The sequence below is a fragment of the Gavia stellata genome, chromosome 9 (genome assembly GCF_030936135.1).
Source record: "Gavia stellata isolate bGavSte3 chromosome 9, bGavSte3.hap2, whole genome shotgun sequence".
NCBI lineage: Eukaryota > Metazoa > Chordata > Aves > Gaviiformes > Gaviidae > Gavia > Gavia stellata.
In genome coordinates, this window is record NC_082602.1 from 10374297 (window position 1) to 10399539 (window position 25243).

General features: G+C 37.8%; 1 protein-coding gene across 9 annotated transcripts in view; it reads left to right on the plus strand.

Moving 5' to 3' along the window:
• Positions 1-25243, plus strand: part of LDB3 (LIM domain binding 3) — a 131929-nt gene that overhangs the window by 59944 nt on the left and 46742 nt on the right. For 6 of the 9 annotated variants that reach the window (XM_059821501.1, XM_059821502.1, XM_059821504.1 and 3 more), the window contains 3 exons: positions 5781-6187; positions 21122-21291; positions 22273-22309. In XM_059821501.1, coding sequence (XP_059677484.1) covers positions 5781-6187; positions 21122-21291; positions 22273-22309 — 614 coding nt within the window. Of the gene's footprint in view, positions 1-5780; positions 6188-10928; positions 10952-14362; positions 14567-21121; positions 21292-22272; positions 22310-25243 lie in introns of all 9 variants that reach the window. The other 3 variants (XM_059821503.1, XM_059821509.1, XM_059821505.1) reach the window with 2 other exon arrangements.

Sequence of the window (25243 nt, forward strand, 5' to 3'; positions counted from 1 at the left end):
GTCCTGATGCCTTTGGCATGAAAGCTATAAAGTCACTTTACGTTTCCTATTTTAACCCTTCAGAGAGAGATGAGGATCAAAGGACTCAACCCTTTTTCAGAAGCATGTTGTCTCACACTTGAGCATTCTGTGCATCAGTGCTTAGGCAAGGTTTATAGGAGCTGTTGGAAGCAGCCTATTCTGAATGGGCTACAGGCAGCACTTGCAGCTGCAAAAAAGATTTACTTGAACATTTCTGGAGGAAAAGGCATCTAAGAGAAGGTATGGTGGGAAACAGGGTGCCTAGTAGATTTCAGAAACGTTGTCTTAGGTGTAGTGTCTTTGGCCCAGGGGGAAGAGGTAGCAGTAGAGTGCTGGAGTGGAGGGCCTTTTGCACGTCAAGAGGTGTGACGTTTGTGTCACTAGTATACACTAGTAGACAACACTAATTTTGAACTGAAGAAAAATTCTTCTCTGAGAGTGGTTTGGAAGGGAATGAAGGCACTGAACCATTGGAACCATCTGGATCTCAAAATCCAGAATAAAGTCTTTAATGATACAAACAGTGGTATGGGGATGTTGCAATAAGGTATGTTACAGTAAATACACTTTAAAAATCAAGGTTTCTTTGCTTGTTCCTTTGCTATTTTTAGTAACAGTATGACTGCCGTGACACATAGGCAGAAGCTGTCACCTCCACATCACTGCTTGACAGTGTTTAGACTCTGATGGTTCACATACAATTAATTTGATTGCATTTCAAAAAACAGCAAAAAACTACAAGACAGTTATGACAGTGTTGTCCTCAAACATCGAGAGCAGTTCTTCTCACCTTTTTCCAAGTCAAGGTTAAGGCATGGTAACGTTACCTAAAAAATCTGCATGTGCAAGTTGTCTAGTTTAAACCATAAATTCTCTTGTACATTATTGCTGATCTGATTGCAGCTTCCACTAATTTTCAAGCATGTATTTCTTTGACTGCCTTGGTCATGGTTTTTTGTGTTTTACAAAAATAAGCATACATTCTTTTACAAAGGTGTGAGGAAGGTATAAAAACCCCAGAGTTCTTCACCATGACAGAGATTTTTCTACATTCCACAAGTAACATACATTCTCTCCTTACTTTCTTGAGCTGATCAGTGTTATGGATGATACAGGTTCTGCAACCATAAGTATGGCATCAGCTGAGCTGTAGGGCTATTACTGGAAATAAAAGTTTGACTGATTTGCAGTTTCACTATTTCCTTACCTGACACTAATCTCAAACTTAAAACAATCTTCATTTAGTTTAGTCAAATATTTTTGATTCAGCCAAGTCTTTTGTACAGGTGTAGCATAGCTGGAAGAAAGGGCGTAACTAATGCTGAAAGCATTCAAATAACAAGAAGAGTAAGCACGAATCCAAGGATTGAAACTAAGCCATCATCAGTCAGTGAGTTCCTGCAGCTTTTCAGGGGGGTCACAACACAGGTGAAGATTCAGCTCAGTGCAGTTCGAAATGTTGAAGCTGAAGCTTTAAGGCTAAGCATGGCTTTAACATTTGTACTTTTGCATAAAGGTATTAAGACAGCTTTAATTTTAATAATATGACTATGTGTTCTCCTGTTTATGAAACAGTACTGAACACACTTATTTCAGAGTCCCAGTGAGGATCTCGTAATGCTTATGATTTGTTTCTTGCCAAATTTGGGAACCTATACAGCTAAGAGAAAATAGATGAAGAGATGATTGACTTCTTAAGTAAGGCATAGGATGGAAGAGCTGGCTGACCCAAAAGCTGTTTGTTGGTTGTCTTTGAGCAGAGTCATTTAATGCCATGGTGCCTCCATTTCCTTCTTTCTATAAAAAGTTGAAAGGAACAACTGCTTCTTGGGCATGTTGGGAGGTCAAATTCATTAGTATAGCCTTAAAATTGTTCTCCCAGAAGTGCAAAAGGTGAATAAAGACTGTATGGTCATGGCAATAGATAAATAGAACATGGGCTGTCAAAGGAAGAGGACCTGAAAAACTGGTATTGTGTCTTCCAATATAAATTTGTTTCTCACTTCTCTGATACATAAGAAGGAGCATTTGCCTTTCATAGAAATTGAATATTTATGAAGAAAAGAATAATAATATTTCAGAATGGAAATTGAGCTGATTCGTAGCTTCCTTCTATTCCCAAATGTTTGAGACTCCTCTACATTTATCAGTTTTAAGCTCATTCGCTGACATTACATTGGGAAATTAAAACGGAGTTTTCCCCTCCTAGTGAGGGATTGCTGCAGGATCACAGCACCTTTCTCGAGGGAAGAAGCCCATTGCTCAGTGTCAGAGCCTCCTCTTCTGGTCGACTGAAGGGTAGCATCAGACTTGCGTAGTTTGAATTCTTAGCTTGCTTTTCCAGCCACAGAGACTGAAACAGAATGGGATGAGAGAGATGGGAAACAGGGGAACGTTTGTTACTGTTGGCTGCATTTCATGTGATGTAATGCTAAAAGCCGTGCTGCTGCTCAGTATTAGAAATTTGACCTTCACATTCAGAAATCGTTTCAGAAATGCTGCATTGATCTGGTTTTGCCACGGAACTGGAGAAAAAAAAGTTCTAAAATATCCTACTGGGAATAAACTGAATGAGAGATTCTTTGTCAATCACAAATGGAAAGAGCTAAATAGGCTGATTATTGGGCGGTAATTCTTTAGAAGAAGTTACACAGCTGCTCTCTTAGACACTTCCTGTTTCATCCCTTTTCCCCCGAACACAGGGAAAACAACTGCCTTAAAACTACCATGAATATTAACTCAAAATGGAGAATGCTAACCTGGCACTGCTGGGCTTGTAGGAATTCTAGTGTTGGGTTACCAGCATGCTGCTATTCCAGCTAGAAATTGTTTGAGGAGTGAAACCAAAACCCCGTTCATGTCATAAAGGTGAGCAAAATCATCAACCATTTTTTATGATGGTCCTGTAATTTTCCCTTTGCCTACTCTTAGTGTCCAGTAACACCAAAACTAGGTGCATTAGGATAAAGGAAATATCTGGCATTTCTTTCATTAGCAGTTTAAACTGGTACTTTATAATCAGATCTCCTTGCATGTCCTTTTATTATGGGGTTTAGAAAGGAAACCCACAGTTAACTTAGATAAAAGCCACAGTTTCCAGGGTAACAAACAAATATAACTGGCATATCCTTTTTCTTCTGTTGCCTCTGTATTTTTTTTTTAATTGTTTTGTCCCTCTCTGGTAGCACGTAAAACTCATTTGCACAAGTGGTGACTTAATTTATGAACATGGCCTTGTGCGTTTGTGCCTCTCTTACAACACATTTTTAAAGAGAATCCCTGTTTTCGGTTTGTTTAATGATACTTGGAAACTTTCAGTAGGCCACTTAAAGGTCGGTTGTTTGCTGTTTTCTGTGTCAGGGTATAATGACTGAAGTATGTAATTCAAATGTATTTATTTAAAAAGGCACAGTCTGAAAAATGCTTTTAGGATTATCTATTTCTACAGCCTCAGGCAGCTATTAATGCCAGCTAAAATCTCTTCCTGTTTATTACTAAGAAAAATGTTCTCAGTTCATTTGATCTGCCTTACATTTTAGACTCAAAACATCTTAAATGTATTTAATGTTATGATTAATTATTTCCTTAGACCTTTAGAGGGTTTTTTGTAATTAATTTTAATCAGGCCATATTATCTTGATTTTTCAAATGTAATCTCCCTAAACTTAAATATGCAATATAGAAAAATCCAAGAGGAGAATATAAAATATTTGTTTCTAGTGAACATTAGTATCAAACTCAGTAAATTACATTAATGATAACCAATACTAGCAAAAGTAGAAAATCAGAGGCCATGTTATTCTCAGGCCTATGTTTCATGCAAGGCTATGGGGGAGATGCGTGTAAGATGTTAAAGATGGCAATTCAAGCAGTGCCAGCCCAAATGAGGCAAAACATCACTGCAGCCCACCACCTGCTCTTCTACTGGCTTTCATTGAGGGCAGATTGTGGGCTCCATCCCTTCTTCAGGATAATGTCCCCTGCCTGTCCCTGTCCCCCAGAGCTGGACTGCAGCATGCTGCCAGCATTACCGGTGAGCCTCTAAATTGTGAGCATCACGGCATCTGGGTACCAGTTATGGCTGCAGCGCACCTAGGTCCAGAGGGAGAGGTTGAAGTGATCCTTCTCCTGTAGCAAAAGCAATGTAGCCCAAGTTAGGCTGGAGCCAGGAGCTTCTGAGATAAACTACAAATTGATATTATGGCTCTAGAGAAATATGTAAATTGCCAAGCATTGAAATAGTTTATTGGGTACTTCAGCTATAGATTTTTTTTATCCAAAGCGCATAATTACAGTGAAACAAAAGTGAAGAGTAAAACAACTTTTGAAACTATATAGATCGTTATTTTAAAACATATGCTGATGAGTTCCAGCACTCAGGATGCTAGGTTCAAAAGGCAAACGTTAAAGAGATGTTACAAATAATCAATATTAGAATCTTGCTGTTCATGTTCTGGTCACTGAGCCTTTAGAAGTTAAAGAATAAGAAAGCTGAGAGTAAAGGTATAAAATACCCTCCTGAAAGTGAAGTTTGTATTCCTCTTTGATAAAATTGCCCATGCTGCAGGTATGCAGACTTCCAAAAAGTGTAGAGCTGTGGTCACTACATGCTGCCAGTAGCTGGAAGGAAATGAGGCATTTCAACCCTAAGGGTTGAACCTAAGGGTGCTCTGTGCTTCACAGAGTACCCTCTAGTCCTGGGGATTTAGATGGTATTGCACCAGAATGAGCTTGAAGCAGTGATAGGGTGTTTTAAGCAACATAAGCACAGCACTTTTACACGAAAATTCCTCTGAACTCATGGAACAACTTATTTCCTGCATTGTGTTGCTGAAAAAGCAATATTTTGGGTTTTTTATATTACTTTTTATTTTGGTTTCACTAAGCTGCATTAATAGCAAATCATTTATGAAACTGAAGCATAGTACTGCATTTTTCCAGGATGAAGTTTTGGTAGAATGTTTCTACTTTGAGCACCAGCACAGACTTTTTAGCTGTATAGCTATTATAGGAGAGATTCCTGTGACTTCGACTAAGACAATATATCCTGCTGTCCTAGTTAGGAATATTATCTGTGACATGACTGTAGGATCATACACTCATCATCTACATACTCATGCACACATTCCTTCAAGTGGAAATGATGCAGAAATGATCAGAATAGAAGCATCCTATCTGTTGAGCAGTATCTGTTTTCGAGTTCTGTTGGTCTATCTGCTAACCATGCTGCATGGCCTAATTAGCATGAACCGGAGCCTATGAAAGCAATGCAATGTTTGGGCTTCAATAACTTGAAGTGTACTCATGGAAAATAGAATGGTGTGGTTTAGAATCATTATAATTTTATAATAATGGCATTGACTTTTATGTTTTTATATTATCTCAAATGATTCTGACCTCAAGGCCTTTTTTAAAGATTAATTGTCCTAGAAATTAATGGACAATGTTGTCTTTATATAAAATTATTGCTATGAGGTTGACTAGTAGCAAATGCTCTTTTAATGTTAAGCTTTATTTATTGATTTCAACTAAAACCCAGTTAAAAAATGCCTGAGTATGTTTTGCTTCCCTTATTTTGAAACAATGCATCTTTATTGAAAATCTTCCCTGAAAGTTTGGATGCTTTGGCCCCAATCTATTTATTGCAAATTTACCAACATGTTTAGAAAGCAGTAATTGCAGAAATGTTATTTTTGCATGTGTTCTATGATTGCTCTTTTCTTTTTTTCTTTTCTTGGCCTGCATGTTTGCTACTACAGGAACCTGCTTGGGAAATCAATGGCAACAGAACAACCTTCAGTCCTGTAACTAACACGGCGACTGGGCCTATGGGTAGTATTTTAGCAACCAATGGAACGTTTTCAGGCTACCTCAACAAGCAAGAGATCAGCTTTTCAAATAGCTCTTCCTACTTAAAGACTACCACAGTTAGATCTTCCATGTCCTCTCAGTCTGTGACTCCTGATATTTCACCTGCAAAGAGTAATCTAGGTTCAAAACTAAGCCCTGTATTGACTGATGGCAATAGTCCTATACACCAGCTGAGCCCTGCAAGGCAGTATAACAACCCTATTGGCCTTTACTCAGCAGAGACTCTAAGGGAAATGGCTGAGATGCATAAATTAAGTCTCAACCGAAGGGCTTCGGAAGGTGGACTTCCTAGAGGGTAGGTAACATGGTAAAATATTTAATATTTCAATAAGTAATGAGTTTGCTGAAAAATGAAGGTAATAGTACCTACCCTATTGTGCTTTTGTCTAGTAATCATGATTAAGGTCTGGAACAATCATTAAATTTTCCAGTACCCTCCAAAACACATACACAGTACCATTACAGAATAACTCTTGGTCTTTGGTATCTGAATTGCAATATGGATTGGCAATAGTCACCAGAGCATGAGGAGGAACACTATGACTGAAGTAACTGAGATTATCTTAGGGTTCTGGCATTTAGCGATTTAAACTGGTGCATGTATTCTCATAGAACCAAGTATCACTGTCAGCCATTCTAGAAGCTGCTATAAAGCAGACCTGATCTTTGGTACTTTCCTAAAGAGAAATTGCTTTGACCAGCAAATCTGACATGCTAGTCTACTGGAGTGTCCCACTATAAGTCCTGCCTTAATGTATTGGCTTTCCTGTGCAAAATGAGTCAAAATTGCAATATTTTGAATCCTCTGCTTTGAACATTGTCTGTCTCACAGCTGTTTGCTTTGTTCTTAACTTGTATATAACAATGATCTCTGGATACTACCCAGATAGTTTGATCCCATGCTGTCAAGGTTTTCAGTGTTACTGTATTGCAGATAAACTGTTTTATTAGGTTTGTGAAGTGAGAAGCTTGGACTACAATACATGAGAAAAAGCAATGTGAAACAGGTTTTCCTAATTTTTCTGCTTTCATGTTTTAACTTGCAAACAAATCTGTAATTTGTTTATTTGTGTTTATTTAAAATGAAGATACATTTCTTATTATGAATATGGGAAAAAGTGTACCTTTGACATTAGGGACTTGGCTATATAAGGAAAACCAGAAAATTCAGACAATCTACTTGAGGTCTGATAGCAAATGCATGTTTTCAAGTACTTTTTACCCCATTGCAGAAGCTCTTTGCAAGAGTAAAACTAAGGGGGTTTAAGTTGTAGCAAGTAAGGATATTTTATCCTTATATAAGAGCCATATATACATGTTCTAGATGATTCAAGCAGTTTAGATGATTCATTGTAACTCTTGAGCACTCAGCATTAACAATCCTTATTAACTTATCTGAAAAAATCCTACCCTCCCTTCTCCTACTGGATAATTAGGAAAGGCAATTAGTGTTTAAAAGAAAATAATTTCAGTTAGTAAGCAAGATCAGCAAAATAAATGTCAGAATGCTTCTCTCTTAATTTACAGTTTTCTTGAGGAAAACTAATCTTTATCTTATTTCAATATGCAATTTCCCGGCAGTATATCTCACTATCTTTCTCCCACTATGTTCACAACCCTCCTTAACATCTGTGAGGGTGAGGGTAAAGGGGCTGTGTTTTGGATGGCTCAGCATTTTGACTATTTCTTTGTTACCAGAATTGCAACACAGCTGCATCCATCACTCACTGAAGTCAATGATGTGAACCATTCTATTGATTCCAGAGGGCATTGCGATAGGACTACATAATAAGACAGTGATTGCTGGGGTGCAAAAAAAGTGTACCTGCAGAAAACACTTCACTGTCTTCACTCTGCTGCTTTTCCATGCTTTATATCTCCTTCAGATGTACACGTTAGTGCACGCCTGTGGCAGTACACTGAATTACAAAGGAAGGTTCTACCTTAGAACAACCATCTGAGATTTTTTTTGTTTGTTTGGTTTTTTGAACAAAATTTTAGGGAATTGCTATCTATCTGCCTGTAATATCTGCAGCACTGATGAACAAACAAGAAAATTTATGAGAAATCATCTGAATGTTCTGTTAAAAAAATTCAGCCTTTATCCTGCAGCCCAAGGAACAATCTGAAAAGGTGAAAGAGCCCAGAGCTACTAAGTACACGTGTCTTTTCAGGTAATAGCTCTGAGATTTAGCAAATTTTACATCTCTGTTTACATGCAGAGAAAATTGAGAGTTCAATAATCCTGTCATTCCCACTCCCACTTGAGTGTTACCCACGAAGTGAGAGGCATCTTTCCCACTGCTCGGTGGAGAGTAACATGGAACCCGTAATTACCTTGGGACTTGGTAACATCCATGATAGCCTCGATCTCATTGTGGATATAAGTGAAAGAGTGCACAAGGAAAGCACCGTGAGTTCTCCAAAATCAGCTTTGTGGACATTCTTGTCGTATGGTATCACATGAGATGCTGTGTAAAGATTGTGAAACTATCGTGCTCCAAACCTGTGAATTTATTATGCATTCATGAACCTGCACTTAGCAGTATGGTAAAAGCTATAAGAAAATTCAGGTTTGGGGGTTGATCTTAAGGTATATTTCATATTTCAATTTGGTGTCCTTTTCACCAAATCATTTAAACTTAATTGTGTGAACTGCTGTTAGAGATTTAGCTAAAGCCTTTGGAAAATCCTATCAGAAAGCTAAAATTAATTTTGAGATTATTTCCTTGATCTGCGAAGAATTGCAAAGCATCTGTTTCTCTGATACACTTTTACATTAAAGCTTTATCACCCTGGCCCAGGGTGAAAAATAGAGGTGGCCTGTTAAGAGTGTGGAACTCGATGTGCTGAAAGCTCTGGAAAGGGGGGTATTAATAAATATGAAGAGTGAGTCATAGCTTGTAACATGTGGTTCTTTTTCATTCCAATGTAAGTTATTTTTCACATTGTAGGTCAAGGGCAGTAAATACCTGTCCCACAAGTACGTGCCAGGTGGCTTGGGTTACTAGCTTCTTACTGTGTGACCTCTGTGAGCAGCAAGTTGGGTGTTTCATACATGTCCGTATTTAGAATCAAGCTAAAATAATGTGTGGCTCTGAACTGGAGAGAATTTTCTCATCACATGCTAAACGTAAGAAGTAAAGCTTTACTCTTTTTGAAGGAAGCTATAGTAGCCTCTTCACATCTAAAAAATCTTTACTGAGACATGTGGCTGTTGAGCTGTTCTTAGTGCGTGCACGTAATGATTTTTATCTTTGAACATATTTTTATATGCAAACAAGTGGTTCCTCTAGTTAAGGTATATTTTAGGGGCAGTAGTTCTGCCTTTAAAATACTATTTTATGTGTAAGACAGAGGCCTGGATTAGAAGATTAAAGCAAGCATCAGAGTCCACTTCAGAAAATGATACTATTACACTATGTTTCATTGTAAATGAGTGCCCAGCTGTCCTGCACATACCTAAAATGGAAATAGGATCACTGATGTGCTTACAGGCTACAGCTTGTTCCTAATATATCTACTGGTTCCTGTAACAGACTGATATATTTGGCTTAATGTAGGGTTTATAAAGTTAGAAGAATATTCTCGAATCCGAGAGTCTAAAGAACAGTAACTGCAGAAGGTGATCTGTGATTGCTTTTCCATGGAAATGCAGAAGTGCAAAGCCTTTACTGCAGCTTTGGCTCATTAGAGTGTGTTTGATCATGAAAAAGGCAGCTGGATGAGCCAACGCAAAAGGACTGTATGTAAAAAGAAGCAGTAACATCAAAGGTTCTACAAGGCAAAAGCAGAAGAGATAAATCCACTTTGAATGTCACTCTAACAGTGTAACATTGCTGTCCAGTATTTTGTATCAATCCCAGATCCAGAAATGTTACAGCAGCAAGCTGGAAGTTTCAGTGCCCACTTCTGTCAACAGCATTCTGTGCAGCTAAATGAGAAGAAATGTTAATTAACTGATCCTGGACTCTCTTCCTCTTTATTTTGTGCGAAACATGATTAATTACTCTTCACCCAAGAATATAAGAACAAAATATGGGTATTCTAATCTTTGAAAAAACTAAGTTAAAATAAATGTCATAGCCCATTAATGCTATTCGTGCAACTAACAGAAAGAGTTATTAGCAAATAATATAATATTACAGTCTGAGCACACTACCTGTTCATCGCTCCCAGCTTTGGCCCCCATAAGGCCTACGTTGAGTTTTGTATTGTGTTTCTTTGGAATTACCGTGCAAGCCACCATCACTTCTTGTTTAGGCAGCGAAGCAGGATGTAGCATGAACATATGTTTTTTCATACTGTGTACATACCAGATGGAATAAAATATCCTGATACGGATATCCAAAAAAAACACATAATGCATGGAGTTGCTTTATTTCACATGGAATAAATTAGGAATGACTATTCTGAAATTAGTTGGCTTACACCACTGTTGGCATAATTTAGGTGGACTCAGATTCAGGCCAATAGTTTGTTAAATACAAAGGCATTTTCCTTAGTTTTAGATTTAAAACATCTACCAATATATTCTTTGGATATTCTCCAGCATGTAAAAGACCAAAAAATCAATTTTGCAATACTAACTCTGAGGGCGGCCTGAGGAGAACAGACTTCATCCCTGAATACTTAGTGTCTGAGGGAAGAATATAATCTCCACTACTCATTTGCTATTTTCCGATGAGAATATACTCTGCAGATGCTTCTTTCTTCCCTCCGCTCCCTCCCCCCATACACTTTGATAATTGTACTTTTAGGGATGCACAGCAATAAAATCATGTTCAATGGTCAGCCAAAATGCCATGGTAGCCTACTAAGTCCTAGTGGATCAACTATAATCCCTATGTTTTTTCCTTTCTGAATCATGTTGGGGTTTTCAGGCATACATTTACTTTTTGTTCTTATTTGTAGACGGTCTGAAAAAAGCTTTAGTAAGCTTTTGTAAATACCTTTTGCCCTTTGCACTCTAAAAACTATTGACTTTTTCTGTTTGGTTGGTTTTGATGTTGTTTGTTCTCTTTCTCTTCTTTTAGGTCATAACCAACACCGCTGCCAAGTTAGTATCACTTCTATATAGTGCCAAGTATTTGTGGTACACTGTATGTGTGAAGATTTGTTTTCTGGGGCAGCATGATCCCTTGTGCTCCTGCTGTGTCTGCTTGCAAGTGGAAATATTTTTTTAAAAAACCTTATTGGTATGGCAAGCGCCACAGGCTGCCATTGGTGTCCAGTGGTGCTCCGTTCTAAGCATGCCACATGTTCGGCATTTCTTGGTGATGTTCTAATGCTGCAAATGGAGTTAGCATCTGAGCTTGCTCAGTTCTTGTAAATGCGTTCAGATGTTTTCTTCTCTGTAGTCGGGGTTTAATTCCTCCTAACTCTTTAAGTAGTCTTCATGCCTTCAGGATTTGCGGAGCCTTATCTGAGCATTTTTTGGTGTATTATTAGTGATGTATTTTTAGCCTCAACATTAAATTAATTTGCGAAGTCCCACTCCACTAAAATTCAAATTTAGGTTAGTATGAGCTACAGATATGGAAAAGATCTAAAAAGTAATTTACCTTAGTAAGCATATTGCCCAAACAAGAAGCAGCAACTGTTGATTTGAAAACGTCATTGATCTGCTTCATTTAGGGACGTTCACAGAGTCCTCACTTTTGATCTTTAGTTTTCTAAAGGGCAAAGGATTGTCTCTAAATTCCTACTTTCTGTCTCTGAACCGAGTGTTGTCCAGAAATTGCTGGAGAGACTGGGTTAAATTCAGCATAAAATAAATAACTATATTAGTTAAATGTCAAATTTAAACTGAGAAGAGAAGGTTAGAAGTAGTAGAATACATAAAGTTGAAATAATATTTAATGCATATAATTTACACTGATCTAGCATTCTCTGTTGATTTCAATGAGGTGTGGGTATGATGTGATGCAAATGATGTAACTACTTTGGAGCAATGAAACTCTAGCCAATTTACATTGATAATTTTTCCGTTACAATTGTCTTAGAAAGCAAAAGTCACATTACAGGGGTGTTTTTAATCTTTATTGCTTTGGGAGGTGCTCCAGCTGTCTCTAGGGGCTTATCCCTGCCACTTTGTCCTAGAGCACAGCACCCCTTACAAGCACTAATATCTTCTGGTTACCTCCAGAGTTATAATGAAAACTCTGCAGCTGAAAATCTGTACTCTTTTATTTTTATGGGAATCCTGTTAAATTCAGTGGAAGTTTTGCCTTGGTATATGTAATGTGATTAAAACCTCTTGAAAGACGTCACTGAAACTGTTTAAATACCACAAGTGAAAGCCTAAATGACTACTGCTGCTACTGTTAGGGAAGTTTAGGCTGTTCTAAGATTAGTTGCTTTTATTTTTGTAATCGATTGTGGAAACTAATTGCTTTGAACTTTATTCTTTAAAAGTGGCAAATTTAACCTCTGTCTTTTCCTTCACACAATCTCTCAGATCTTGGGTTTAGAATCTCTTCAATACTTCTAACAGCACTGGAGAAAGACAACACTAAACTCAAGATCTCGAGGACCTGTGTGTTCCTAATTATTGTGTGATTGTTTAGGTTATTACAAAGAAAAGAGATACCATTGTTAAAGTAAGGCATGTGCATGCTGAAAAGTCAAGAGTATAACAACCTGCACGTCTCTGCACATCACCCTTCAACAGATGATGTCAGTGTAATAATAGTACTGTCATAGTTGATGAATAGTTAATGGAGAGATATTTTAAATGTGAAAATGTCTTTGTAAAAATATGATTTTCACTTTTTGAAGGCATAATGCAGCTTCCCAGTTCCCTCCCTTAAAATGTGTGTACCTAAAGGCTGTGGCTGTAATACAGCATGTGCTTATTTATGTCTCTGTTCCTTGAGCATGTGGCTGTTAATGTTCTGTCAAGTACTTTGAATGATGTGTGGCTGTATCTCTCTTACTGTCCATCTTCAGTCAGGGCATCCCACCAAACAAAAGGCTGAAAACATAGTGGAATTCCCTGGCTGGGTTCAGAGGTGGCACATCACCTTTGCTAATCTCTGGAAGATGAAGTCAGATGGCTGCCAGCTTTACTTGATTTTCTTTTTCCTCCATGCTGGGTTAAGTGTTTGGTTTTAACACCCACCCTCTGGGTGGGGCTAACCTGCAGCAGACAGGCACACTGTTGTTTCCTTGCCAACCAGAGAAGCTGTTGTTGAGTCACATGAACAAATTCAGCAAAAGACTTAATAGTAGCTGATAAACTTATGGTGTAATGGTTTTAAACTGAAAAGGAAAATTGTTCCAATCAAACGGGATTACATTTTTTAGAATTTCTTTTGGGGGCAGATATACCCATTTCCAGCTTTTGGGCTCAGTTCAAAATGAAACCTTTGTGAAATATCCATTAATGCCCAAAGGACAGAATTCTCAGTTTTGCCCAGTTTCGTGAGCATACAGAATCTATACTGCTGGCATCGCCCTGCTGCTGGCAGGACAGGAACAGGAGACTCGAGATTCATCTGATCTCCTGTAGGTTAGAGAAGAGCAGCTACTTCAGTGACTGACAGCTGAGGTTTAGCTTGCTGCCTGAAACTCCAGGCAATACTCCGTCCTAACTCTAGGACTAGAACAATGTACAGCTAGGCACTACAAGGAAGCCAGATGCTCTTTAGCTGAAGTCTGACATTAAACTGACTTGTTCTGTTGCAATGGGAGCTTCAGTTAACTTGCTCACGGCTCAATTTCTCAAATAAAAATCCTTCCTTATAAATGGAGCCACTGGAAAATATGGTAGCTACTCTTCCAACTGCAGTTGTCCCATTGATTGCAATGTAGGATATTTTGATCTGAGACTGAGCATTTATCATGCTATAGCAACACTTATGGCTGGCTTTACAGAGATTTTGGGAAGATTAAAAGGTGCAAGTACTAAATTTCACTATGATTAATAATCCAGACAGAAAGTACTGGAACCTTCTAAATAATAGAGGACCTGACATCTGTTCACCCCATTGCACTTTCTAGCACTTTGTAAGACCCTTCTGAAAGAATGAATGGATGCCATGAGTAAACTGGGAATTCTCTGCAGTATGTATGTACATCCATGGGCATGCATATATATGTGTGTGTATATGGTTGTATACATTTATATGTATATATGCATGTAAGAACAGAATTTTAATATATGTATGTATGATATAAATACTTAGGGGTTTGTCATGATTTTTATACAATGACAACTGTTTCACCTTTTTTTCTCTTTATACATCTGTGAGCCAACACAAAAATGCCGTCTGTGAGCACAGCCAGCTTTTAGTGGTTACTTGTTACTTATGTAGTCTCTTATCTTCTGACCAGAAGCTTTTGTGGTGAGATGCCATGAACAGACATGTACACTCTTCTGTTGGTGCTTTTTCTCTCACTTAACTGTCACGCCTTTCTCCTTTCTTCCCCTCCCTTCCCTGTTGAACCTCACTCTTGCATAACCCAGCACGGAGTTCACGGAGCGTTTCAACCCCAATGTCCTGAAGGACTCTGCCCTGTCTACACACAAGCCCATTGAGGTGAAAGGCCTAGGCGGCAAGGCTACTATAATTCACGCCCAGTATAACACCCCAATCAGCATGTATTCCCAAGATGCTATCATGGATGCAATTGCTGGCCAGGCACAAGCCCAGGGTGGCGAATTTGCTAGGTAAGGTTATTTCCTTGTGTGGAATGCTCTTTCTCTGCATGATACATCTAACAGTCCCTACGTGCATGACACGGCAGCTCTTCCTGGACTCTTTTTTCTGGAGTATCTTACACGTGAAAAATACAAATCAATCCTAGTGTTTGAAACCACTTCATCTTTTTGAAGTTAAAAGGATAGATAGTTAGAAAATGTAACATTTCTTTTTTGGTATTCTTCCTAGAACTGGTAAACCCCACAAAAATATACCTAGTTCTCTGTATATGACATTGGATAGCTTTTCATTTATGATGACCATGCTCTGTAATAACCACTATATTATATGCGTAACTCAGAACAGGAAAGGGGGGGCGGAATTCTTCTTGATACGTGAAGAAAGCAAAATATTTATTTAGTACTGGCTACTGTTTTATTCTTCAGAATGGAGTGTTGTGCTGTATTATCCCTATCCCTAGTTTACATACTGTACATGTGTCTTACGCATATCCTTTGGACAATGGCAAAATCCATTGATCTTTAATAATTCTGCTTTTCCAATGCATGTTTCTGGTAATCTTATCTGATAAACTTATCCACAATTGTTATGACTTAACTGAAATTACATCTGCAATGAATGTAGCCAGGTTTCTCTCTTACTGGGTATCTTTCTGCCCAAAATAGAACTTACCTTCTTTTCATGTGTCACCAAAATGTAAGTATAGCAACACACTTCACATATGTTAGCTGCAAGCTTATTCAAAATGTAGGTGTTTTATGTATTTGCTTGTGCTCCCTTTTACTGGCCATTTCTTTTCTCTTTTTTTAATTCTTTTTTTTTTCCCCCTAATTTTTTGCACCAATATTATTCTGTTGTTCATCACAACTCTCCCTAATGTTGAATCCCTAACAATACCTTTAGTTGGTTTTGACCATGACTCAGTGAATCTCCACAGGTGCAAGTAGACTCATATTTCCAATTAGCAAAGTACAATGAAAGAAGTTCATCCTATCTGTGTTCTTTATAATGGTTCACCTCTTTCATAGGCATGGATTATATGAGTCATTTTATGATAAATCGGCATTTTCTACTAAATGCTGTAACATTATATAATGCAAATAGTAATGTTTTAAATTTTACCTATTTAAATGATCAGGTGATTATAAAGTTGAACTGCTGAGCACGTGGATCCTTTTCATTTTATAAACAGTACATTAAAAGAATGTCTCAAATGCAGTTCCAATCACAGGAGCAGCTCTGCTGGACTGGAAAACACCATCGTCTTTTCCCACCTGTGGAAGAGATCAAAACACAGTGTTGTGTTGCAGTGAGAGGAAAATGCCCTGTCTGGAAGAATCCCAGATAGGGTGAGAGAAGTCCAAAGAGTGCAACTAGAATTGGAAGATCAGCACACTTTCCAGGGGGGTTAGGGATTTGTCTTAACTTGTAGAATTGTGAAGTAAAGAACCTGAATAATTAGAGAGGCTTGAATCATAAACCATAAGGTGGTAATGAATTATATTAGTATATATATATATCTTGAAAAGAGCCAAATGAATGGCTACATAGATAAAAAATAGATTTTCGTGGACTGTTGAGTCGTTGCACCAGTAGCAGGAAGAGCTGTGTTAAATGCCACTAGCAAAAGCTCTGTTCTTACTTTTTTTCTCATTTTGAACATGGGATCCACCTATTGCACAGGTGTTTTTGAAATGAGATTATTATTTCCTTTAATCCTTTTGTATCAGACAGTTCTAGTGGAATATTATTCTTTGCAGACAACTCCATGACTATGTTCTCCCCTGTAATGTTGCAAAAAAAGGTTTTTTTTCTGCAAGATACACTATATAAACTACCGTTTAAGCTTTTCCTTCATTTTGGAATATGACACCTAAGTCTGACATTCACCTGGCCCCGGAAGAAACTAATGTTTTCATTCCTGTGTGCGGTCAGGTGCAGGGTCTCTCTAAATCTACTGTGCCATGAGCTACAGCCTGTTTTGTCACTTCTTTTTTTTAAACTCGTAACACTTAGCGACTAAACAATTTTGTTTGTAGATTGTTTTATTACGATTAACGCAGCACTTTTAATCTAGATATAAAGGCAAGGTTTGTGCTGATATAACAACGGCCTACCCATTGACTGATATTCATTCCATAAAACCTGTAAGTCATTTCCTTCAGGTGTTGCTTTGACCTTTGTGGTGTTCTGAACCTTGATTTGCAGTGGAAACTGAGGATGTTCTCTAGCCTGCTTAGTTGATCAAGTCTGAGATAAGATTATGCTTAATGCAGAAATATTTGTATGAGAAGCTTTTCATATAAAATCAGACCAAATTGTCTACTGATTCATGTTGTATCAATTCTCCGCCTATAATTTGGTCTCAGCACTTAATTCCTCTTCTTTGGGCTTTTCATTTTACATTAGAGATAAGCCCCAAAGCCACAAGGTGTATGTAAGATGGTAAGCATACTCTAAAGTGCTTCTGTTCTTTTTAGCAGACAATAGCTGGAAACACTGCTTACTTCTTTTATCAGTGATGAAGAATAGACAGGCTTAAGATAAGAATTCATTTTCTAGTTTGACCATTTGAAATCAGTGATGTTTTAACTTAAGTCAGCAAGATCACAATCAGCCTCATGTCACTTAGAAAGCAACCCACATGTACTGGATCACCATGGAAATCACAATGGAAAGCATATAAATTATTTACACTGCAGTTAATCAGACCTCATGCTGGAACTTAAAGGTAGAAAAATTTGAATGCCCTGACTTTATAAGTTTTCTCACTCTATGTTGCTTTGTTTTAATTGATTTTGCTATACCAAGCACCAAGAGTTGGTTGCAGTAAAACCATGTGGACAGTACATTTCAAGTACATTTCTATCAAACCTCTTCTGAATTCCATTATACAGTTCTAGCCAAATTCACATGTCATGTAAGCAGACGTAAATCCAACAACGTTATCAGGATTAAGACCTAACAGTTCTAGTAGCAGAATCAATAATGTGATTGTACAAACTAAGTCTCATGTATCCTCTACAGTAAGTCAACTTGGCTGAATAATTTACCAATCTGCATGAACTGTTTGCTTGTTGGGTTGGGGGTTTTTTACCTCTTAGAGCTTTTTTTAAATAGTTGGAATCAGTCTAATATCCGAAGTTACAATATTTCATTGTATGTCTACATCAGGGGTAGAACACCGCAGTGTTCCTAAGTTTTTACTTATTATCTACTTAAATTAAATCTAAATAATGACTCCAGGGAGTGATTCACATGGTCAACCATAGTTTATAATGAACTCCAAGGAAAAAAATCACATGGCTACTTATTCAAAGAGATTTGACTGTCTTTAAAGCTTGTTTTAATGTTAATAATGTGTGACTTGTATGATGATGTGAAAAAGGGGGACAATTTTTTATTGAATCCTACTAAAATACCTTAGGCTGCAATATGCAAAGCCCTCAAATGCTCTAACCCATTTGGGAAGAATTTTTTTTCAGTAACATCAATTCAAAGTAATATGCTTAAAGATGCATGATATTTCTGCACATACACACCCAGATGGAAAAAAATTAAATTAAGAAGAGGTATAATAGAGGTATTAACATGGTTATGTGCATCTTTAGGCTGGCTGTAAGAATCAGCTGTCACATTTAGGTTTATGAAATGCTCATAATCAGTGATGCGCTCTATTTTACACTTCCATGCTGAGTGGCTCATATGTCCTAGTTACTCATCTACAATATAATTACGAAATTAAAAAAAGAAAAAGGCCTGTTGCATTAAAGACAGAGTTGGAAATATTCCAATGTCTTGCATTAATTTACTTCAATTTATATGAGCATGTTTCACTCTGCTAGGGAAGGTTAATTCACCAAGCTCCATTTCCTGCCTTAATCATCTACCATAAGGATATTAATATGTCATATTAATGCCACGCATTGCTACGGTGAAATTTGTGGTCCAGCCTCTAGCGTTTTTTAACAACCTTTGAGCAAATGGCGTATCTCTACATACAGTTTTAAACTGTTTTTTTGTATATTGGTCACAATATAAGAACAAAGCATTTCAGCTAGGGGATTTAAACAAAGGAATTTGAACTGTCCATGACTTGCACACCACTGTAGTCCGTGGTTGAAATCAGCAGTGCTATCTATCCAGTGGTTTATTAGTCACAGTACAACTGTCTGCAGCTGTGAAATTTGCTATCATCACATACAGCAGTTTTTTAAGCTTCAGCAGGATTAAAAAGTAAGTCTGGGGATATAAAGTTAACTGTTGGCCAAATCCAGGCCATCACCTATGACAGTAATAGAAAGCAAGATACCGCGTGCTTCGTCAGTACTAAGACATAGGCCTGAAGTGCCTTGGGGAACTTAAAAACTGGGTCACCTCTTGGGGAATTTTAACTGGACCCTTTACAGTGACAGAACTTTCCAGCATAGCCAAGAGTGAGAAGCAGTAGCAGAATGGTCACAAGGGGGTTGCTGGCTGACCTTTTGGTATTACAGAGTATCTCTGTTACATAGAAAGATTACTTCTGCATGAAGTCAGCAGAAGGCAGAACTCACTACTGCACTAACTTCCCTGCCTCAGCAAGCCCTTTTGCTGTGTATGAAGGGCCAGAAGAGGAAGACTACTGCTGTCTCTCCCATCTTCCATCTGAAGCAGGTTATGGCACTAATTTGTCCATCAGTACACATAAGAGCAACACTAGTGGAAGCCGCTGATGGCGCAGCCTTCACAAAATAAACAAGTCCACATTATGCCTTCCATTCCTGCTAGTGTTTAGATATTGTAAAGAGAGTGCTCTAGGAAACATGAGCTAAAAAAGGAGCTGGAAAATGCTGCTTCCTCCTACAGGGTATCTTCTACGCTGAAAGACTTCAACGTTTTGTGGCAGAGCTTAAGCTGAAAAGTCCATTTTTTTCCTAAGCTGTGCTCCATCACATAGGTGATTGTACTGAAACATATAAAAGAAAAATAACTGGGTTCTGTACCCTGCTGGGTCCTCTAGAAAGAGAGAAGTTGCATATACTGGGGGTTATGAGGAATATAAATACTCCCCTAATAAAAAAAATCCTAAAGAGATGGGGTGCTTTCAGGTCCGTAGCATATATAAGCACGCATCTTACTTGAAGAACACATCCCATACTATTGTTAGGTGCAAATCCATTAAAACAGCATATATTATGCAGTGCTGAAGAAGACGAGTGTGTCAGCTGGAAGATACTGATATTTAAGGCATTACCTGTTATATTTTTTATTACAGTGTATGTTATTGCTATATGTAGGATATCAGACATGCTTCTTGGTTATTTCATGATTCCTCTCAGGCTTTCCAATCACAAACCCAACTTCTGTGTAGATTTTCTCTGCACAACGGTATCTTAAAGAACACTAATTTTGAGCCTGAACCAAGGAAGCAACTTCTATAGCAGGTGACTGCTCCTGGAACTTTATAGCAGTGATTTAGTTGGACCAAATGGCCCTTAACTTTTAACAAACAGGGCCATTTCTCAATTTTCATGAAGTTGAGCATGCTGCTAGCAAAGCTCTCTGTGGAATAGCATGTAAAATCTGTGACAATAAATCACTTGCTTCAAAAATAGACCTTGTATTTAGAGAAGTCATGGAGCCAAGTTACTCCAAGCACACATCATCCCCTCAGTGTGTATTTCTGCAGCTCTGTTAATATTTAATTTTAACTGTATGCTATGCAGAAGTTATTTTTGCATGGGGAAAAAAAAAAGCTATTAAGTTACTAAGTCTGTTTCAAGCTTGTATCATAAATCAAAGAGAGGTTACCTCACTTGTGCTACAGCACTTCATAGCTTTGACTTTAGGTGTGCAAAATTGGAAGTTTCTTCCTGGATATATCACTTTGCAAGGTGATTAGAGATGTTGTAAGACTCTGAGATACATTCTGCTGTGGAAATATGTATGCAAGTCTTGAGTGCAAGTCTAGACTTCTTATGCTTCACGTGTTTAGTAGACAATGAATCCAGAGTTATGGCAGCTGGAAGTTTAATTCAGAGTTTGGCAAAGAATACTCATCTGTAGAAAAGACTATAAAAGCCTATCACATTGTTTTTACAATGAAATATGGTTTTTATTTCTAATTGCAACTTTAAAATACACTGGCTCAAAACTGTAATAAGACATAACATAAAACAGTATCAATATGAAGCCGTTTTTATAAGAAATAATATGGGACAAGAATGCTCGGAGAAATGAATGTTTTTCCCTGGCATACTCTCCTTTATCACCACATGTTACTCTAACCACAGTGAGCTTGTGGCTGCATTGGCTGAGGAATCATGAACAGACATTTCCAAGCATCTTCACACTCTTTTGAATATGCAGATCTGAATGATAACAGGCCATTTCAAAGACAGAATGAGCCATAACATTCTTAATTCGCATAAAATTTATCTATACTTTTTTAAAAAAAATTTGTATTTTCAAAGACGTGTTTTGGATTGCTGTTACTCTGGATGAGAAGTAAGACCAGAGAGAGAGGTTGGGATGAAAGCTACCGTGTGCTGTTTCACAACGTTTCACTTTCTGAATTGCAGTACCCTTCCTATTAAAGATCCTCACGTAGACAGTGCCTCTCCAGTGTACCAGGCTGTGCTTAAAACTCAGAATAAGCCTGAAGATGAAACCGAAGACTGGAGTCGCCGTTCTGCCAATCTGCAGTCTAGGTCTTTCCGCATCCTTGCCCAGATGACTGGAACGGAGTACAGTAAGTCGAATAACAAAACATCCCTCTCATCCTGATGTTAGATTCATGTCTTTATTTTCTTACACCAGTATTAGCAACTGATACGCAGGGAAGACTCACGTCCAGCTTGTAGTCATTGTCAGTGAGGGCTAAGATCGAAGAACCCTGGATGTAACTTGAGGGAACTATGAAATCGAAGTGTTCAATCTCACCTTATGCTTTATGAAGAAAATCCTTTGATCTGCCAGGGGTCTCACCATAAAATTATAATAGACTATACAGTAAAAGAGCATTTGTGACCCCATAGTTCTTCTTACTTACAAATCAAATCTGTGCAGTTTAATCTTCCATTTTCTAGCAGCCTAGACAAAGCCATCCATTCATTAGAAAAAAAGATAAACAACTTATGCCTTTTGTAACAGTCTTTTATAGAAGTGATTTCCGGAGGTCAAAAAAATCACGGATCACCATTTATATTGAACCTATGGTTCTCTGTCAGCCCTGTTATCTAAACCTAGATCTGCTATGAACATCATGGGAGCTTGAACTTTGTTGCCTGTTGCCTATGGAAATGTTTTTCTGACCACCTAATACTAACTCAGATCTTGTTTCTGATCTAGAGAGAAGGAAGTTCAGGGACTTTTCCCACATCAGGGGGAAATATTTAGTATTTCCTCCTCACATGAATCCACTGCTGCCTCTCATGCTTTCCTACAAAACACAGGCCCTCTCTGTAGAATCATTGCCTACAGCTGTGAAACATTGCTAATAAATGAATGAGAAAGTAGTTGTAATGGCTACTTTCCTACTGACACCCTTCTTCCTAGCTCTAGGGAACTGCTCCTCTTCGTGCTGTTCTGACAAAATCCAGTGCTGCAAAGTCAGCATGAATGCACCTTTAGATAGGCTTTTGATATGTTTGTGAAGAACTTGTAATTTTCATCATAAAGCCAATTCCTTTCTTTTTTTTCTTTTTTAATGGAAACATTTTTTTGCCTGCAGTGCAAGATCCAGATGAAGAAGCCCTGAGGAGGTCAAGGTAGGCAAGTCCCTGTGAAAAATATGGCTTACTGATAACCAAATAATGTTTTTAAACAGTATTAATATGAATGTACATTATTATCTTTTTGTCTTAAAATTTTCTAATACATTTACTTAAAAATCACTAAAATTAAATGCTATCAGTGAGAGACATTTGAATGAAAAAGGATAACAAATTAGCATGTTTTTAGGAAAGACAGTGCAAAATCCCTGAAGTGTGTGTTTAAATCTGAAAGCTATCTGCACATGCAACTTCTGTGTACTTTACTGGGTGTGTGAATGCAATGAGTTCCTAAGACCAAGCCTTGTGTAACTACTTGATTGTGTAACTAGATGAAAATATATAGTGTTGTGATAGCACTGAAATTTGTGAGCAATTTATTTGGACAACCCTGTGACTGACATTTGATTCTCCTGAAATGATACAGTAAAGAAGTTGTTTCTATCGATATCCATAATCCTTTGCTTATGTTTTGTTTGGAATAAATACAACCCAAATTTGTAGAACATGGAAGCACAGGACTGCTTTTGCTAGTAGCTGAATGTATTTGTTTTGTATGATCTACCAAAAACACTGAAAAAGTGGATATGTTCAGAGATATAATAAGGAATTAAAGATTTATCATCATCTTATGTTGTACTGCACAGCCAGGAAATAGATTTATTAGAGATTCTTATGTTGAACTTAAAAACTGCAGCTGAATCAGAGCATCCTGCATGCGAGCCTGATTTTCTGTTTGCATACTTCAAACCCCTATATCATGTTAGCTACTCTAAGCCGTTGGCTGAGTTTGTGATGTGTTTGATACTCAATCCACATTGTCATCTTTTTCTTTTTTCTATTTTTTTTCTTTTTACTGCCATGTGGCTTCTATAAAGGTTTTGAGCTTTTGATCACAGTGCAAGTTACAAATGTTGAATCAGTGAGAAAGATGTCTTTCGTCTTCCCTGTGAAAATAAAATAAGTATACTTTCAGTTTATGTTTGCTATGAACCTTCCATTGTAGTTCACCAAAGTTCACAGCTAGGTGCCTGAACATCAGGCTTGACATTACATCCCTCACAGATTTACTTCTTCCATCAAATGTGCAAGCCTAATTCTTATTAAATGTATTGTGCATTATCTGTTTTGATGTAATAGCATACATCCAATTCCTTATTTTGATGGGATTTAAAGCATTGTGCTGAACTTAAAAGTCCACCATACACATCTGAGAGTAATAATGTTCTTCCTAGCTGTAGTCTGTGGCTTTGGAAAATACAAGGTATTGGAAACTTAACATGGCATCAGATATGTTGAAAATAATTATCTAGTAACACATCAACATGTGTAAATTGCATGTTCTATTCAATGTAACTTGAAGTACATGACTATATCCACTGTGCTTTGCACAGTTTCTGCAGTTTTGAGGTATCACTGTGTTATCCTTTTTTTCACAAGGACAGTTATGGTTATGAGTATATTTAGGCACAGCTGTACTACCTCAAGAGGTTTAAGGGCATTCATTGGTAGTAGAGGCAGAAGGGAATATATACTAGGTAGTTAGATGGGCACAGTGCAATTGGCATGAGCTCTGGCGCAAGGAATTAAATGGGGTCTCCTTCCTGCCTAACTGATAGTGCTTGCCCCATCTTGGTGGCTTGGCACCTACCTCAAACGTTGCACATACTCCACTGCAGATTTGGTAGCAACAGCCCTGGTTATGCGTGCATCCATCATATACTACTCTTTTGGGTCTATCGGACCCCTTCTGTTTAATCTTTTGGCAAGGCCTCTGCCACTGTTGATTTTGTAAAGGATGGAAGGACCTATGTCAGATGCACAGAATCCATACTTTAACTCCACTCTTCCAGCACAATAATGGAGTAGAAACTCCTCTTCAGCATCTAGTCCAGAGAGCCTGTACAACCACACCTTTCCCTATGCCCACAGTTTGGGATCACCTGGAAGGTTTCCTGGGCTCCTGAAAGCAAAAGGTTTCCATGGAACTGTGGAACCTGAGTCTTGCCAGATTGAGTGCTGCATTAATCCCATGCTGTGCTGACATTCTGGAAAAATCCTTCGTGTTCCAAAACTTAACCTGCCAGGGATTTCACAGTGTGGGGAATTTTGGTCTCGGGCCATGCCGTGAGCAATCTCTCTCTGGTGCTTTCTCTTGTCTCTTTGTGTCAGCTTTTCTGTGTAGTCAGCAAGAACTGCGTGAAATAGTGATTTCTTCCAAACGCTTGGGGGGAAAAAAAATGAAAAAAAAAAAAAATGTAGCTTATTTTTGACAGACCTGTTTTACATAAATATAGTCACCTCTAGATTGCTGCTTCTAACTTTATGACATATTGTCTGAACAGAAGCCATAAAGCTTGGGAATTTTCAGGTGGCAGAATATTCCTTTCAGTTAATATTAATGAGTGTATTGCATAACTGCCCTTTGCTCATGCCACCACTATTTTGAAGGCACACATAAGATTATAACTTGCTATGAAAACTTTCCATTGCTGTTGTAATGATTGTTACGGAGTATTTTCCAGAAAGATGGTATCCATTCCAAGCCAAACAGATGTTGCTGAATACCTTTTCCTTGAATGGAGGGGTATATCTTTAAAGCAGTAAGGGAATTCTTAAGTTCTTAAATTTCATGTAAGACCCACTGTAGCTAGTATGCTCCAATGTAACTTGAAAAAATGCTATCATGAAGTTTCAGCGTTTCAGCTAGGTATACTTTACATATTTTAATTACTTAAAAGCATAAAAGATAGTTTGAGAAGTCGTACATCAAGACTCCTTTAGGTGTGTCACTTGTATGACACTGTTATTAGGAACAGAAGATTTAGAAATATCAGTGAATTTGCTGGCATTTACTCTGTTTATTGTTTTGTGCTTTCTTCATCCTGAGGGGTAAAACCAGCCCAGTCTGTTAACTTCTGTTTGGCTGCT